The sequence below is a fragment of the Cnephaeus nilssonii genome (assembly GCF_951640355.1).
Source record: "Cnephaeus nilssonii genome assembly, chromosome: 14".
In the NCBI taxonomy this organism is placed as follows: domain Eukaryota; kingdom Metazoa; phylum Chordata; class Mammalia; order Chiroptera; family Vespertilionidae; genus Cnephaeus; species Cnephaeus nilssonii.
Window position 1 is genome coordinate 18529459 of NC_137085.1, and position 17795 is coordinate 18547253.

General features: G+C 43.9%; 1 protein-coding gene across 1 annotated transcript in view; it reads left to right on the top strand.

The window, feature by feature from the left end:
• Nucleotides 1-17795, top strand: part of SVEP1 (sushi, von Willebrand factor type A, EGF and pentraxin domain containing 1) — a 152712-nt gene that overhangs the window by 17546 nt on the left and 117371 nt on the right. The window contains exons 2-3 of the mRNA XM_079789802.1: nt 8167-8422; nt 10446-10622. Coding sequence (XP_079645928.1) covers nt 8167-8422; nt 10446-10622 — 433 coding nt within the window. The remainder of the gene's footprint in view (nt 1-8166; nt 8423-10445; nt 10623-17795) is intronic.

The window sequence follows — 17795 nt, forward strand, 5'->3', positions numbered from 1 at the left end:
CAGTAATTCACTATGAGAAACAGCCCTACATCCTAGGAAGTGTTCGTTATATACACTTAAGTAAATAAAACATTGAAGTGGAGATGAGATGTGAGGAGATAAATAAAGGAGTGAAAGGACAACAGAACTGGCTGAGAAGCTCAAAGGAATGCAGAGAACTGTGTACAATGAAGAAGGATTTTAATGTCATCATAGGAAACGTCCAGACCTCTAGAGAATTTCTATGAGTTTGAGCCAAAAATGACAACAGATTCCAGGAGTGAAAATCTCCAGGGATTGAGAAAATGTTCCTGAGAATGGCAGTTTTGAAGCTTATCTTATACATTAGAATCAAGGAGGAGACATAAGCAGGGTTATAGAAAATCGTTTGGTGGTAGGTTAAGGGAGTGGGAGAAAGCAAAGGGGGGGAAAATCTCTAAAATTGGACAAAAGGCAAAGCAGAGAGACAAATAGTTCTTTCACATGGGTGGGTATAGGATAGTGAATTAACATTTACAGCGCATAGAGATGGTGCATGGGCAACAAGATAGCAATGAGGGGACCGTGGTCACATACTCTGGTGCTGGCCGTTGTGCCTGGGAATAGGAGATTACTCTGACATTTCAAAGGTATGTTAATTTTAGATGCAAAATAGACAGGCTCACTTAAGTAAAGATGGACCTTTGTCAAGGAAGCTACAGGCCTAGGATATCACTGCCCTCTATAACCCGCTTTTACTTAGGAATTTCTATGTTCAGACCATCCATGTTGTTCAGACCTTCGCTCTCTGAGTTTGTAGGGCCTGTCATCTGGTCTCCCCTGCGCTTGTTGGGTTCAGTACGTGGCCCCTCTTTCATCCACAGTAGCAAGGGAAATAAATGCAATGCCAAGATTAATTCTTCATTAGAGGGAAAAGAACCAACACTGCATAAAACCAAACAGTGACATGGAAGAAAAACTTGAGACATTTACACCAAATCCAGAAGGAAGGAAGATGAGATAAAAATGAAAAAAAGGAATAGAATATATGAAGTCCAGGCAATGAGGAGCCAACAGAAGCATACATAACTTCTTTTCCCAGAAATACAATTCAAAAATATTAAACAATAAACATTCCTTAAACTGGAGACTATTTGACTATTCAAATTAAAATATTAACTAACAGACAAAGCTTGGTGAAATTTTAGAATTTGAAGGATGAGACAAGTATTATATGTATCTTATGGTGCCTTGTTTATAGTTCTTGTTTCCTAACAAAGAAAAAAAATGTGGAAAACAAGTTGGAACCCTGGCATCATTTACTAGTTTTCTGTTCCCTGGAGGAAAAAGGCTCTGATATAATCACAGTAGGTGACAGTTCATGGCGTCCAATTTTTATTTTTATTTTTTTAAATTTCTTTATTGATTATGGTATCACATAATTGTCCTCATCCCCCCATTCCCATCCCAAACCCCTCCCCACGTATGCTCCCCACCCCCCTGTTGTCTGTGACCACTGGTTAGGCTTATATGCATGCATACAAGTCCTTTGGTTGATCTCTCCCCCTTTCCCTCACCCTCCCCTACCTTCCCTCTGAGGTTTGACAATCTGATCAATGCCTCCCTGTCTCCGGGTCTGTTTTTGTTCATCAGTTTAGATTGTTCATTATTTCCCCTAGACTAGATGCGTGAGATCATGTGATACAAGAAATACACTTATAAGAACCGAAAATGAGACAAGCCATAATGGTTATGCTGAGAGGCAAATGAATCAGTCTGTAGTGAGTTTCTTTCTGGGCCAACAGTTCTTTTGAGTCCCAATTTCAATATCGAACAGTTCCTTATGTGTACATGTCAGCAATGATATTTCAGTTCTGGATGGTGGACAAATGGTGGTGATGCAGGTCCGACTGTCTCTGGTTTGGTCCTGGGCATCCTTCAGCGACGCACAGCTGTCTGCTAGTATGGCAAGGCATCGTCAGTGTCTTCCATCTCTGAACTGTTTCTCTTCTGTCTTCATGGCTGGAGCAGTTCTGTCATTTCCTCTCTGTTGCAGGAATCCACGTGGTCTTGGAGTTGTTTTCTGAAAATATACAAACATATTCTCGACCAAAAGTTAATAAAGGAATAGGCTCATAGGTCATCTTTTTAAAAATTGGACGTGGCATCCAATTTTTAAAAAGATGACCTATGAGCCTGTCTAGCATGGCTCAGTGGTAGAGTGTTGACCTATGAACCAGAAGGTCATGGTTCAATTCCTGGTCAGGACATACTAGTATGCCTGGGTTGCGGTCTCCATCCCTGGTCTGGGGCAGGCAGGAGGCAGCTGATCGATGATTCACTCTTTTCATCGATGTTTCTAAGACTCTCCCTCTCCCTTCCTCTCTGAAATAAATAAAAATATATTTTAAAAATATAAAAAATAGTCCCGGGTCCGGGTGAGTCCGCGGGCCCCTGGATCCGGGTGAGCCTGGCCCAGGATCGGGGTGAGTCCGCGGGCCCCTGGATCCGGGTGAGCCTGGCCCCGGGTCCGGGTGAGTCCGCGGGCCCCTGGATCCGGGTGAGCCTGGCCCCGGGTCCGGGTGAGGCCGTGGGCCCCTGGATCCGGGTGAGCCTGGCCCCGGGTCCGGGTGAGGCCGCGGGCCCCTGGATCCGGGTGAGCCTGGCCCAGGGTCCGGGTGAGGCCGCGGGCCCCTGGATCCGGGTGAGCCTGGGTCCCGGGTCCGGGTGAGGCCGCGGGCCCCTGGATCCGGGTGAGCCTGGGTCCCGGGTCCGGGTGAGGCCGCGGGCCCCTGGATCCGGGTGAGCCTGGGTCCCGGGTCCGGGTGAGGCCGCGGGCCCCTGGATCCGGGTGAGCCTGGGTCCCGGGTCCGGGTGAGTCCGCGGGCCCCTGGATCCGGGTGAGCCTGGGTCCCGGGTCCGGGTGAGTCCGCGGGCCCCTGGATCCGGGTGAGCCTGGGTCCCGGGTCCGGGTGAGGCCGCGGGCCCCTGGATCCGGGTGAGCCTGGGTCCCGGGTCCGGGTGAGGCCGCGGGCCCCTGGATCCGGGTGAGCCTGGGTCCCGGGTCCGGGTGAGGCCGCGGGCCCCTGGATCCGGGTGAGCCTGGGTCCCGGGTCCGGGTGAGGCCGCGGGCCCCTGGATCCGGGTGAGCCTGGGTCCCGGGTCCGGGTGAGGCCGCGGGCCCCTGGATCCGGGTGAGCCTGGCCCCGGGTCCGGGTGAGGCCGCGGGCCCCTGGATCCGGGTGAGCCGGGACCCGGGTCCGGGTGAGGCCGCGGGCCCCTGCATCCGGGTGAGCCTGGGTCCCGGGTCCGGGTGAGGCCGCGGGCCCCTGCATCCGGGTGAGCCTGGGTCCCGGGTCCGGGTGAGGCCGCGGGCCCCTGCATCCGGGTGAGCCTGGGTCCCGGGTCCGGGTGAGGCCGCGGGCCCCTGCATCCGGGTGAGCCTGGGTCCCGGGTCCGGGTGAGGCCGCGGGCCCCTGCATCCGGGTGAGCCTGGGTCCCGGGTCCTGGTGAGTCCGCGGGCCCCTGGATCCGGGTGAGGCCGCGGGCCCCTGGATCCGGGTGAGCCTGGCCCCGGGTCCGGGTGAGGCCGCGGGCCCCTGGATCCGGGTGAGCCTGGCCCCGGGTCCGGGTGAGGCCGCGGGCCCCTGGATCCGGGTGAGCCTGGGTCCCGGGTCTGGGTGAGGCCGCGGGCCCCTGGATCCGGGTGGGCCTGGGTCCCGGGTCCGGGTGAGGCCGCGGGCCCCTGGATCCGGGTGGGCCTGGGTCCCGGGTCCGGGTGAGGCCGCGGGCCCCTGCATCCGGGTGGGCCTGGGTCCCGGGTCCGGGTGAGGCCGCGGGCCCCTGGATCCGGGTGGGCCTGGGTCCCGGGTCCGGGTGAGGCCGCGGGCCCCAGGATCCGGGTGGGCCTGGGTCCCGGGTCCGGGTGAGGCCGCGGGCCCCTGGATCCGGGTGGGCCTGGGTCCCGGGTCCGGGTGAGGCCGCGGGCCCCTGGATCCGGGTGGGCCTGGGTCCCGGGTCCGGGTGAGGCCGCGGGCCCCTGGATCCGGGTGAAGCAGTGCCCCTGGGTCCGGGTGAGGCCGTGGGCCCCTGGATCCGGGTGAAGCAGTGCCCCTGGGTCCGGCCGAGACCAAACCAGAGGGAGTCGGACCTGCATTACCACCATTTGTCCACCATCCAGAGCTGAGGGGTCAGTGCCGACATGTACTCATAGGGAACTGGTGGACATTGATATTGGGTCTCAAAAGAACTGTTGGTCCAGAAAGAAACTCACTACAGACTGATTCATTTGCCTGTCAGCATAACTATTATTGCTCGTCGCACATTCAATTCTTATAAGTATATCTCTAGTGACACATGATCTCGCTCATCTAGGGTAAATGATGAACAACATAGACTGATGAACAAGAACAGAACCAGAAACAAGGAGGCATCGATCGGACTATCGGGCCTCAGAGGGAGGATAGGGGAGGGTGGGGGGAGGGGGGAGAGATCAACCAAAGGTCTTGTGTGCATGCATATGAGCCTAACCAATGCTTAAGTTCAACAGAGGGTTGGGGCATCCAAGGGGAGGGGTGTGGGATGGGAATGGGGGGATGAGGACAAATATGTGACACCTTAATCAATAAAGAAATTTAAAAAATATATATATATAAAAAATAAAAGATGACCTATGAAGTTCTCTGTCTTGAGTTATCCTCACTCAAGGTTGGCGGTTTATCATGGCTGAGGTTGGGTTGTGCTTGGAATTATATCCACATGTATTTAATTACCGGAGCCCAAGGGCAAATATTGTCCCCAAGTCAGATATTTTGTGACCTCTATTTTTCTTTCAAGACCGTTTTTCAAAATAGTTCTCTTGTGGCCTGACTTTTGGGGGGAAAGGGGGAGGGTTGCAGTCTTGTGTAATGGTGATGGATCTCGGGTGTTAGAACGATGTTACACAATCCTGCATTTTTATCATTCTAATGACTATTGCTGGACAAGGGGAGCTTACTTCCCTGCCAGAGATTTATACAAGCTAATCAGAGGCTTGATACAATACAGATGGCGATAACCTTTTACCATACAAAGTTCACGTTGAGTTTTTCTTTGGCAGCAAAGGGTTTGCCTCATTCAATATCCTGGACCCAAAAAATTCTATTTCTTGAATGCCTTACAGAGTATAGCAGATGATGTAAACTATTTCAGGAACACTGCAAGGAGAATCACGTGCGAGGCCTCCGCCACATTCCACAGAAGTTACCACAGACCTATTTGCTTCTTAGAACTGTGGGATGGAAAATGTTGTGTGTTTTTTATGTTTTTTATTCAAGTACAATAAAGCACAAAGATTGGGGAGGGGGACAGATGATTTTCAGTAAGTTCTTCACTCCTCCTCTGAAGGACATTCCAAACCCAGACCTTGTGTAATTCTTTGCTTGAACTACTAGTCCTGCTATTCTTAGTATTTTAAGCTTAATATATTGCCTTGCCAACAGATGTAATGGTTCCTGTAAAAATTCACCCATTCCCCGCAAGAAGAGAAGAAAAATAGAATCACACCTTAAAGTGTTGTTTATGTAAGGAGCAGTACAGCAAGAAATCCCTGCTCAATCCTTTTCCTGGATGTGAGGAATGTTATTGAAAATGAACTAAGATTAATATTACACGATAGAATTTGTTCATGTCAGGACAATAAAGGCACAAAAAGGAAACATTTTGGTACAAGTTGTACAAAACACAGTGCGTGTGTATGTATGCACACACACACACACACAGATATTTCATACATTCCTACTGCTCACTCAAGGCCAACATGAGTTAACGTGAGTTACGTAACTCTTGGTAGCGTATCCTAGAGTTCATCCATTCCACTCATTCATGGATTAGTTCATTGAATAAATATTGATGAGCACATACTAGTACTCTAGGCCAGGTACTGTCAAGAATAGCATACTGGGGTGAAAAACAATTGACTTGCTCTTTCTCCTTTCCATCAACGTTCCCATTTGTTTAGTGTCTTGTTTACAGTGAACTGCCATGGTTTTGCTGGAGGGAAGAGTAATCAAAATGAGCAAAAGCTTAGGGGAGCTGAGTTATGATTTCAGAGTGGAACAACTCAGAAAGAAAGAGTTTATAGCTTAGTCAAGAGCACGAATGTTGTAAACACAACCTGCCACATCTTGGAGCCCTGGAGCTAGGAGGTCTCCTTTGAATACTGACACACAACTTTTGGGACAAATAAAGTAATATCTAGCTTCATGCCATCCATAACAGATGGTTGAATTTTTCCTTAGAGGTGGTACTGAATGAAAAAGAGTGTGTGTGTGTGTGTGTGTGTGTGTGTGTGTGTGTGTTTCAGTCCATTCCAATTGCTAGGGCTTTTGCCTAGGGTGTGTACTAACTGAAAATGTTTATACCAGTAAATACATATATATATATATGTGTGTGTGTGTATGTGTGTATATGTATATATATGCATATGAATATATGTATATGTATATATTCATATATATATATATATATATATATATATATATACTTCATACTTTTCAAGCCCCATTCCAATTCTTATTTTTATTAATACTCAAATTATCCTTTATTCAACTAGAAGGAGTTTCAGATCGTTTCTGGTTCTCTTTGGTGTGCCCTTAGTAGCCTTTAATAGCCATGTAGTAGGCTTTTGAGAAGGAGTGGGGTGAAGTATTTGACTATTTCTTCTCAATTGCGGCTTTCCAAATGTTCCCCAGAGTCATTTTTTTTTTAGTTTAATTTGCCTTTAAATTCAGACTTAATGGTTTTATCTCTAGCTCACAAATACTAACAAATTTGGTAAGGATTTTTTATTAGAATCAATACCTAATGACCATATATTTATGAAACATGCTTTCTATAAGCATGACTTTTGTAATCTTAAGAGAATCTGGATCTTATGGCTGAATCTGTCCCTTAAAGTGAATTGAGACAAAGTTATTATTTAAATTATATCATCACTTTTAACTTTAACAAAATCTAGGATATCATTGTCGTTCTTCCAGACTACTTTCTGAATGTAGTGTTTCTTGAATTACTACCTAATAAGCATTGAATGCCTTCTAAAAACTTGCCAGAAAATATACTCTGGCACTTTATTACCTTTCTTATCCAACTATAATGAAAAGCAATAAGAGGCCATTTAGCTACAATGCCAGACTCACCCCTGGGTTCTTTGTGCCTTTTCAGTTTGATGTTACAAAGCATCATTGGCAATAAATAGATACCTTTTTCAAAAGTTTCATTTCTTTTATCTATAGAGAAGGAATAGCATATAACATTTATAAAGCAGAACTCACTCATCCTAAAATAATAAAGCCCAGGTGTCAGGTTGAGTAAATCAGTATTTTCTCATGAAGATAGGACACCACCACCAACAGCTGATTTTGTGCTAATACTGGGTGGTCCCAGTAAGAAAGTTGAAGTATTGAATCCATTCTACAATATTGGAGGAGCAGTGGAAAAACAAATATCGAAGGCAGGCTGGCCATTATTAACTCTGAAAAACACATATTCACTTACATTTTCCTCTGGTTAGGCTTTTAGTGTATGATCATGAGGTGGAGGGAGATAGACAAACAGACAGGTGATTATACTTGGAAGTAGATTCATGGGACTCAGATTTGGTTCATGTTTTGAGAGCTTGAAAATTTTAAAAAAAAAGTTTAACAATAGTGATACTATTAATAAAAATTCATTCCATAAACACTTGCTGTTCTTCATTAGCGAGGTCCATGGCAGTGCTGTTGCTGAGACATTTTAAATGCCTCTAAGGTTTATTGTGGTTCTGCGAGACCCTTGTAGGCTCTAGTATGTGCGTATTTCTCTGTGATCAATGTTCCTTCCCCCATTCAAGTGAAATGCTAATGATTGTCACAAACACTATTTTATTTTTTAAAATACATTTTTTATTTATTTTTAGAGAGGAACGGAGAGAGAGAGAAAGATAGAAACATCAATAATGAGAAAGAATCGATTGGCTGCCTCCTGCACGCCCCCTACTGGGGATCGAGCCGGCAGTCCAGGCATGTGTCCTGACCAGAATCGAACGGTGACCTCCTGGGTCATACCTAGGTCAACGCTCAACCACTGAGCCATGCCAGCTGGGGTCAAACACTGTTTTACATAAGAAGGGACACAGTTAGTAGGTCAATGCACTACAAACTCATGCTAACTTTCTCTCTTTTGTTACAGCAAATTCTTCATCATTCTAGAGAAAATGCGACCAAAGTTATATTTCTCATCACTGATGGCTATTCCAATGGTGGCGATCCTAGGCCAGTCGCAGCAATGCTGCGAGACTTTGGAGTGGAGATCTTCACTTTTGGCATATGGCAGGGCAACATTCGAGAACTGAACGACATGGCTTCTCCCCCAAAGGAGGAGCACTGCTACCTGCTGCACAGTTTTGAAGAGTTTGAGGCTTTAGCTCGCCGGGCATTGCACGAAGGTACTGGAAACCTGATGGCATAGGATGATGCATTTGAATGGGGTTTCGGTATCTCTTACTGCCTGAAACCCACTAGAGAGTAATATCCAACCCCGTGAAGTCCTCACCAAGCATGCTGCACAGGGGTCCTTGCTGTGTTATGAGATATGTTGAACTTCGTACACAGAGATGGCATTCTGAACTTGCAACAATAGTATCTGTTTTGTTTTTTTAACAGCTGTGATATATTTTCACTAAAATATCCATATGCTCCCACCAGGAACCGTTAGCATCAATGGAATGCATTTAGGTGTGTGTGGAGGCCACACACAGAGTGGGAAGCCTTGACTGAGATCTCATTTACAGTTACCCGGAGAGATGAAGTAAACATTCAGAGATATGCCTAGTGAATCTTACCAGAATGTTTCCAGAAATACACATGAAGATATTGGGACAGTAAAATGCTTAACGCATACTTCTTGACCTGACAGTTTGAAGATACATGAGCTACGTAGAAGCTGAAGACCATTGCCCCAACAGAGAATACGATCAGCAAATCCATTCATTTGAACTCTTTGTACACATTTATAAAGATGTTTAGTTGTACGGGTTAAGTTAGATGAACTTCCAGGCAAAACACGGGCATGGGTCTTGGTGAGCCGCAAGAGAAAGTGTAGACTGAGGAAATGACAGGAGATCTGGCCTCAGACCGAACCCATGTGGCAAATAAGCATGTTCCTGGCAGGTATCGGTGCGAAAGATTCGCTTTGATGGGAAATCACGGCATCATGAGATTTTAAGCAATTAGGGATGTTTATAATAAGCAGATCAGCCCCACTGTCATTCCAAGGGACGAGTCCAGGGCAAGACCTCAGGCTAGCTGTGGACACAGCAAAAAATCCCACTTAGCCATCCACTAGCTGAGTGGCTTTTGGCAAATGATTTCACTTCTGAACTCCTTAAGTTTCTTCTTATAAATGAGGGAATGAGAATAGTACCTACTATATCAGATTACTGCAAAATTTAAATGGGTTAATGCATATGAAACGATTCCTAATGATACTGAGAGCCTGTGATACTAAGCCCTCAATAGCTATCCTTTTTTAAAAAATATATTTTATTGATTTTTTTCAGAGAGGAAGGGAGAGGGATAGAGAGCTAGAAACATCAATGAGAGAGAAACATCGATCAGCTGCCTCCTGCACAACCCCCTCTGGGTATGTGCCCCGCAACCAAGGTACATGCCCTTGACCGGAATCAAACCCGGGACCCTTGTGTCTGCAGGCCGACGCTCTATCCACTGAGCCAAACCTGTCAGGGCATAACTATCCTTTTTTATTACCTTAAGTAATTTATCTAACATCTATGAGTTTCAGTTTTCTCTATTTTTAAAATCCTGTAATATATAACATAATTTTATTAGGAGGATTGCATAAACTATTTAAAATTTCATCAAGGATAGTGTTCAACACATGGCAGTTCAGTAACTGGGGGTTTTCTTCATGTCTCTTTTACATAAAACTTAATGATTTACTTAAAGTTGAGAGGCAAACCAGATCCTCCTTCTATTATTCAACTTGTGTGGTACAGTTATTTAAATCTTTAATCCAATGACTATACAAGTGGTGGAATTAAGCCTTTAGTCAGTAGCTCACAGCACCACCCTTATGCAGCCGTCAGGATTGTAGTTCATGTATTTGGACAAGGATTTTGGAAATACTGAAGCAGAGGAGCACTGCTGGTGTGGACCGACTGCCTTACTTCCTGCCGCATCTGGAGATTCCTCCCCGAAGTACTTAATATCTGCCTGACCCCGCATGGCCTCCAGAACTCGTGAGGAGGTCCCGGACTAAAATAACTGGCTGAAACAAATCCCCAGTCTGTAGTAGTGCAAGTAACACAATTTCATTTTTGGGTGGAAGTGGGGAGCAGTTGGGAATTAGATATGAAAAGATATTTTCTTCAGCTTGCACTTACATCTTAGTAACTAGAGCTGTAGCATTCAACCGTTAATTCATTTTTTATTACCTTCTGTCGTGGGTAGATCTGCCTTCTGGGAGTTTCATTCAAGAGGATATGTCCTATTGCTCACATCTGTGTGAAGCCGGCAGAGACTGCTGTGACCGAATGGCAAGCTGCAAATGTGGGACACACACAGGTCAATTTGAATGCGTCTGTGAAAAGGGATATTACGGGGAAGGTCTACAGTATGAGTGCACAGGTGAGTCTCCAGTTTGTGTCTAACTCTCAGTTGTCTGTTGCCATGTAAACAATGATCCCAAAACTCAAAGGTTTCAGTACTTATTACTCATGAGTCAGCTAGACAGCTCTTTTGGTCTCAGCGTGACAACTCATGCATCTGTCATGAGCTGTGAGTTGGGTAGGCTGCGTGGCTGATCTTAGCTGGGTTCTCTTAGCCGGCTGGAGTCTGGTCTAAAATGGCTTTGTCTAGGACCGCTAGGTGGTCCTTTATGTGGCCCTTCAGACTCCATCCGGCCAGCCTGGGTGTGTCCGTGTGCTGGTAGAATTCCAAGAGGAAGAATGGAAGCTTGCAAAGCCCCTTGAAGCCTAGGCTCAGAACTGAGAAGGGAGGATGTGGGGTGTCTTGTGTGTAGTCAGTCAACAGCCAAATCTGTCCTCAAAGCACATAAACCAAAATACGCCTCAGTCTCTGTATGAGATAGAAGCCAGTGGGAGTCTTGTCCTCCGGCCCCATGAACTCGTGGGATTGTCACAGAAAAGTGTAACATGCACTTGATGGTACTTGAGCTCTTCACAAGCCTCCGTAAAGGGATTTCAGAAAGCTCTAAAAGTGCTGTCACTTCAACATGGAATTCACTTCATTGATATTTGTAATTTTACCTCCTCTAGCTTTCTTTACCAGAGGCTCTTGATATTTTAAATATTTTCTTAGAAAGGCAAGAAGATCAATGCAGGATTTGTGTGTCCTTCATTATATTTTAGGAAATACCTAGTATTTAGAAGTAGTATATAGTTTTTCTATGATAGCATTTTGTCTGTTCTTCTTTTTTTTTTTTTTTAACCTAAAAAGCAACATGATTTTTTTATAAGTCGCAGCTCTTCCATGATTTGATGTTTGGGAAAAATGTATTCCTGTGGAAATTAAGATGCACCAGGAGCACAGTAGGTTTACTTTATACTGTGCCATGTGGTCTGTCATTGCTTGGGTCATGTGGACATTGCTCTGACATTTGGGAGGTAGGCCTTCTGCCACACAGAAGCATGGTCCTCCCCTGTCTACCTGACCTGCTTTCTCTTTCTTCTTCTCCTCCGAGGCCGTTTCCTCTTGTGCTCTTCTTTTCCTCTCTTTAATCTTGCTGCCCCTCTTCTTCCTTCCCTCAATTTCCCCTCCCTTCCCTGGGCCTGATCCCAGCTGGCAGACACATCCTTCCTGGGTCCACCATCCTTCCCCCCCGCCCGGCAAAGTCACTCCTATCTTGGCCCTGCTCCCACTCGACCCAGCAGGATTTCTCATTTAAGCTGAAAAAAGGGGGGAAATCAGCCTGACTGCCTCTGAGTTGGCAATATGCCTCCCCTTGAATCTTCCCACACTTCCATCAACAGCCCTGCTTGGCACTGTCCCCAGCACCCCTGCTTTCTTCCTCCCAACCTCGCCCACCAGACACAGGCAGAAGCGCTCATTTTCTTGCTCCGGGCTGCAGTCAGCATGTCTGCCTTCCGTGTGGTCCCAGGCTGGACTGCTCCCTGCCAACAAGCCACTGCCGAATGGCCGCCCAGCAGCCTCAGGCACGCTGGGCGGCAGCCCCCTCTGCTCCACGGCTCTGTAATCTTGCATCCCAGGGGAGCAGCTGCAGGAAGAGAGGGGGTGGCTCACAAACCCACTGCCCCCAATTACCCAAGTAGCTGTGGCTGTTGCCAGTCGTACATTCCCGGCCGAAAGACACAGCAGTCTGTACAATGTGTGAGGGGCAGGCCTGTCAGTAGAGCCTCAGTAGAGGGCACAGGAGCACTTGTACTGCTGCTTCTAGCCAAGGACACCAAGCACAGAAGGAATCGTTTATCCGCCCCTTTTTTAAATTAGTAAGTAAGCCTCAGCTTCATACTTTCTCCCATGCAATGTATAAACTAGACATAGTTGCATCGAAATAAATGTGCATATTGTCATCTTCAGTATTCATCCCCAAGATATTAGGAAAAGTGGTATCGGAACTCCTAGATGTGCGTGGTGACTGAGTAGAATTGCAGGAGGCAGGGCTCATCCAGGGCTTCTCCTGCATGCCAGAAACTAAGAAAAATAAACAAAGTTGCCAGGAACTAAGAAAAACAAATGAAGTACGTCCTCCCTATGTCATGAAAGACTCATGACCAAGCTCTTTTCTTCCGGAAAGACAGAAAGAAATATTAGCTTGAAATCATACAGTACTGAAAACCTGGAAGCCGTGAGCCCCTTTAAAATCTATGCAGTTGACAGATGTTATGGAGTCCCTTCTCCATGCCAAGTCCACACAGGGTTTCAATGGTGAGCAGACAAATGAACTTGTAAATGCCAACTGTGATGTATGCTATTAAGAAAAAATGCTCATGGTATGAAGAGGGGCCTACAGGGAAGGATAGACTAAGATCATGCCTTCTAAGCTAAGATCTGAAGGATGACTAGACCATAGCTATTTATTGCTGAAGGAGAGAATGTTACCTTTCATTTGGAATAGTTGGAATTCTGAGTATTTATCCTTATTGTAGAAATGATGCCTTTCAGAAGCAAATCATTCCTCTTGAGAGCCAAAAGAAACCTTTGAGATTATCTACTCTAAACCCCTCATTCTGCAAGAGGAAATTGAGGTCTCAGAAAATATGAGTATTTCCCTCAAGATGGCATATCCGGCCATCAACAGGACCTGGGAAGGGTCCCAGGACACTTTTTCCTAAAGTCCTATGTTATTTCCAAGATAACATACCACTTATTTTGCAGTTTTGAAAATAGCTTCTTGTATACATTGCTTTTCCATAGACACTGAACTGTGCTTGAAGTGTTTAAAAACAAAGAAGACCTGGCTCAAATGTAACCTCTGCTGATTACAAACTATGTGGCTTTGGATGATTAATTTCTTCTGATTCTCAGTTTCTTTGGTAAAATGTGCTAAATAATGGTGTAGTTTTACATATACACGTGCGCGCACACACATGTATATATACAGATATCTGTGTACATAGAAGTATTTAGATATGTGTGTGTATATATGGGGTGGGCAAAAGTAGGTTATAGTTGTGAGTATGCAAAACAGAATTTATTCTTTAAAAATTTGTTATTTATTGGTTTTAAAGAGAGAGGAAAAGAGAGAAAGCTTATAAAACATTGATTTGTTGTTCCATTTATTTATGCATTCATTGGTTGATTCTTGTATATTGCTCTGACCTGGATTGAACCCACAACCTTGGTGTATCAGGAAGACGCTCTAACCAACTGAGCTATCTGGCCAGGGCCAGAGTTTGCACTTTTATTATTATTTATTAATTACTGTAATATTTACCTATAAATCTACTTTTTATCACCTTATATATACATTACATGTATATAAAGACATATATATGTATAAATATATATATAATTATGTAATTTAGAGAATATATACTTAGAGTGCTTTTGGATAATATCAGGCATATCAATTCTCAATGGTAGCTTTTAATCATTGTGAAATAATATAAATATAAGAAAGCTGATAGATGAACCTTAAGATAATTATCTCAAGAATGAGATACTTGAAGATAGCTGACACCATATATTTTGTAAATTTTACTTTTTTTATCTTCACCTGAGGATATTTTTCCATTGATTTTTGTTTTATTTTAAATTTTTTATTGTTTAAAGTTTTTTATGTTTATTTTACTTATTTACTTATTTATTTATTTTTATTTTTTTCTTTATTGATTAAGGTATTACATATGTGTCCTTATCCCCCCATTGACTCCCCCCCACACACACACTCATGCCCTTATCCCCCTGGTGTCTGTGTCCATTGGTTAGGCTTATATGCATTCATACAAGTCCTTTGGTTGATCTCTCTCCCTTACCCCCACCCTCCCCTACCTTCCTTCTGAGGTTTGATGGTCTGATCGATGGTTCTCTGTCTCTGGATCTGTTTTTCTTCATCAGTTTTATGTTGTTCATTAAATTCCACAAATGAGTGAGATCATGTGATATTTATCTTTCTCTGACTGGCTTATTTCTCTTAGCATAATGCTCTCCAGTTCCATCCATGCTGTTGCAAATGGTAAAAGTATTACTCATGTCTCCTTTTTCCCCTTTCCATTGGTTTTTAGAGTGAGTGGAAGAGAGAGGGAGAGACAGAGAAAAATATCAATGTGAAAGAAACACATCTATTGGTTGCCTTCTGTACACGCCCAACCAGGGCCCAGGCCAGGGAGGAGCCTGCCATAGGAATCGAACCTGGGACCCTTTGGTCCGAAGTCCGATGCTCTATCCACTGAGCCAAATTGGCTAGGGTATAAATTTTACTTTTCTAAGCTAGACTAGCAGTTGTGCTCTGGGGAGGAGAAGGGAGAACTGTGCATGCAGGTGAATACCATCAAGAAACCTTGCACCTACTAAAGGTGACCTGATGAGTATCCAATGAAAATCCAGAACACCAAGAAAAGGCAGTGAGATAATGTGCCATTGGATGTTGAAAAAAAGTAGACTGTTTACCTTGATTAGGGGAAAAGTATATGCTGAGGCAAATTGTATTTGTTAATGACTTTTACAGAAGAGTAGAATACTAGAGCTAGCTATAAGGATTTCTCATCATTCTGGGAGACTAGTAAACTCTATCCCATGACCATATAGGAAATTTGACCAGAAATAGAATTAAGGTTTTCTAATTCCTAGTCTGGAGTCCTTTCTTTATACTAGACTACTTTGAAGGGTGCCTGGGAGACTTAAGTAAAGCTGATCACCATAATGTTCTGGGGCAGTGGTCGGCAAACTCGTTAGTCAACAGAGCCAAATATCAACAGTACAACGATTGAAATTTCTTTTGAGAGCCAAATTTTTTAAACTTAAACTTCTAACGCCACTTCTTCAAAATAGACTCGCCCAGGCCGTGGTATACTGTGGAAGAGCCACACTCAAGGGGCCAAAGAGCCGCATGTGGCTCGCGAGCCGCAGTTTGCCGACCACAGTTCTGGGGGATTGGCAACCTGGGTTACACAGGTACTCCCAATCCTGTCCAAAGCAGTGGCTTTACTTGAAATGGCCTGAGCACCATCATCATCACCAGGAAGCAGCTGCTCATGGATAAGACCCTGATGCACACACAAATTTTAATGATTGTGGATTTGTTCCATATCATGAACATCACTTCAATGCAAGCCTGAAGATACTTATTAGAAATTACTAACAAGTAATACTTTGCCAAAGAGTTCAATTTTGTAAGACATCAGTATGTTTGAACTGGTTTTTAATTTCCCTTGGCTCAAAACTTTTGAGTTGGTTTCAAAATAATCATGTTCTTTTAGCTGGTGGTCTTGAAGAGAGTGTGGTTAATAGGTTTTACAGAAGCAAGGACCATAGAATAAATAGATAATTCAAGGTAGAACGATGCTTTATTCATGTATATGTCTTTTAAAAAATATGTATTGATTTCAGAGAGGAAGGGAGAGGGAAAGAGAGAAACATGAATTATGAGAGAGAATCATTGATTGCTGCCTCCTGCACACCCTCTACTGGGGATCGAGCCTGCAACCAGGCATGTGCCCTGACCAGGAATGGAACTGTAACTTCCTGTATCATAGATCAATGTTCAACCACTGAGCCATGCTGGCAGGGCTGTTCGTGTATGTCTCAATCACTTATATAATGGCACTGAACATGGACACCATATTTGACAGAATATAACACTAAAAATATGCTAGGAAAAGTTGTAATACTTAGAAAGCCACCCACCATGTGGTCCAGTCTAAGAGAGGCATTGCAATGAAAGAAATCCAGTTCAGCAACCAAGATAAACTTCAAAATAGTGTAAGTCATTTACTTGTTTTTTTCTAACTCCATTTCTTAAAATCTGCCTTTTCTCATCATTGTTTCCCTTAGAAACCATAACTCTTTTGCACATATTTCTTCAAATTCTCACACACACACACACACACACACACACACACACATACACATTCGCCTCCCAAGCCTTAGCTCAAATCTATTGTCTTTGCTCTTTCTTCTTGATTTTATATCACTCCTTAGGGAATTAGAAATGGAGAAAGGCCAGGAACACTTGCATATCAATTTTTGTTGTTTTAAATCAATGCTTTATAAAAGGCATATGATTAAAAAAAGAAAATCCCACATAACTCAGTTTCATTTCCTGCAAATATTTTGTATGATTCAGAAATTGTGTGGGACTTTAACACTACATTCGAAAGTTTAAAGGGCTGAGAAAATATCTTTCTAGGATTAGTCATTTAACTTGAGCTAAGGGAAGATTACTGAAAAAGTATAGCATCTAATCAAAAGATGGTGCTTCCATTTCTAGCTCTAGTATTTTCTTCATCCTTCACATTTAACATAGGCTTTTGGACAGTGATGATGACGATAATGATGATGATGATAACTAATATTAAAATAGTGCTCACTCTATTCCAGATACTTTCCAAGCATTAATGTATATTAGCTTGTTTAATGTTCACAATAACTCTCTGGAGTATTGTTCCATTAGAGACAAGGAAAGTAAAAGTTTGAGGTTAAGTAACTTGTCCAGGGATATACAGCTATTAGAACTGTTTTATAAACCCAAATTGTCTGGCTCCAGAGTCTACAGTCTAGCCATAGAGATAGACATTCAACATATAAACACAATTAAAAATATAATTTCAAATTATATTAAGTATTAGTTTGACCCTTAGGAGATCATCAATATTTGATCCTTTTCAACCCATGAAATAGCAGCGTCACATGGTTCAAACTAATACTAGGAAGGTAAAGAAGAAAATGAATTATATAAAATGCAAATCTGCTTAATGTTTTTCATTTGTGACTCATTCATAAAATAAACTTAAGCTCCTTAGCATGGAATAAAGGCTTTGCATGACTTGATCTCTCTTTACCCTTTGAGCTAAACGCTGGAACTAGTTGTAGTTTCCCCTAAATAACACATTGTTTCATTCCTCAGACCTTTTTTCATGCTTCTTCTGTCTCCTTTTCCCACCACACCAACTATTGTCTTTATTCCTAGTTCATCAGACTAGTGATTCTAACAAGCGGGGACTCTCTAATTCATTTTGTATCCCCACTGCCTGCTTTCAGTGCCCATAGTAAGTGCTCAGGAAAAAGGGTTTGGTAAGACATCAACTTGAATATCAAAATCTTAGACGGACAAGAACTCATGGTTGAAATCTTAGGCCATTGCATGGTTTCCACCTCTGC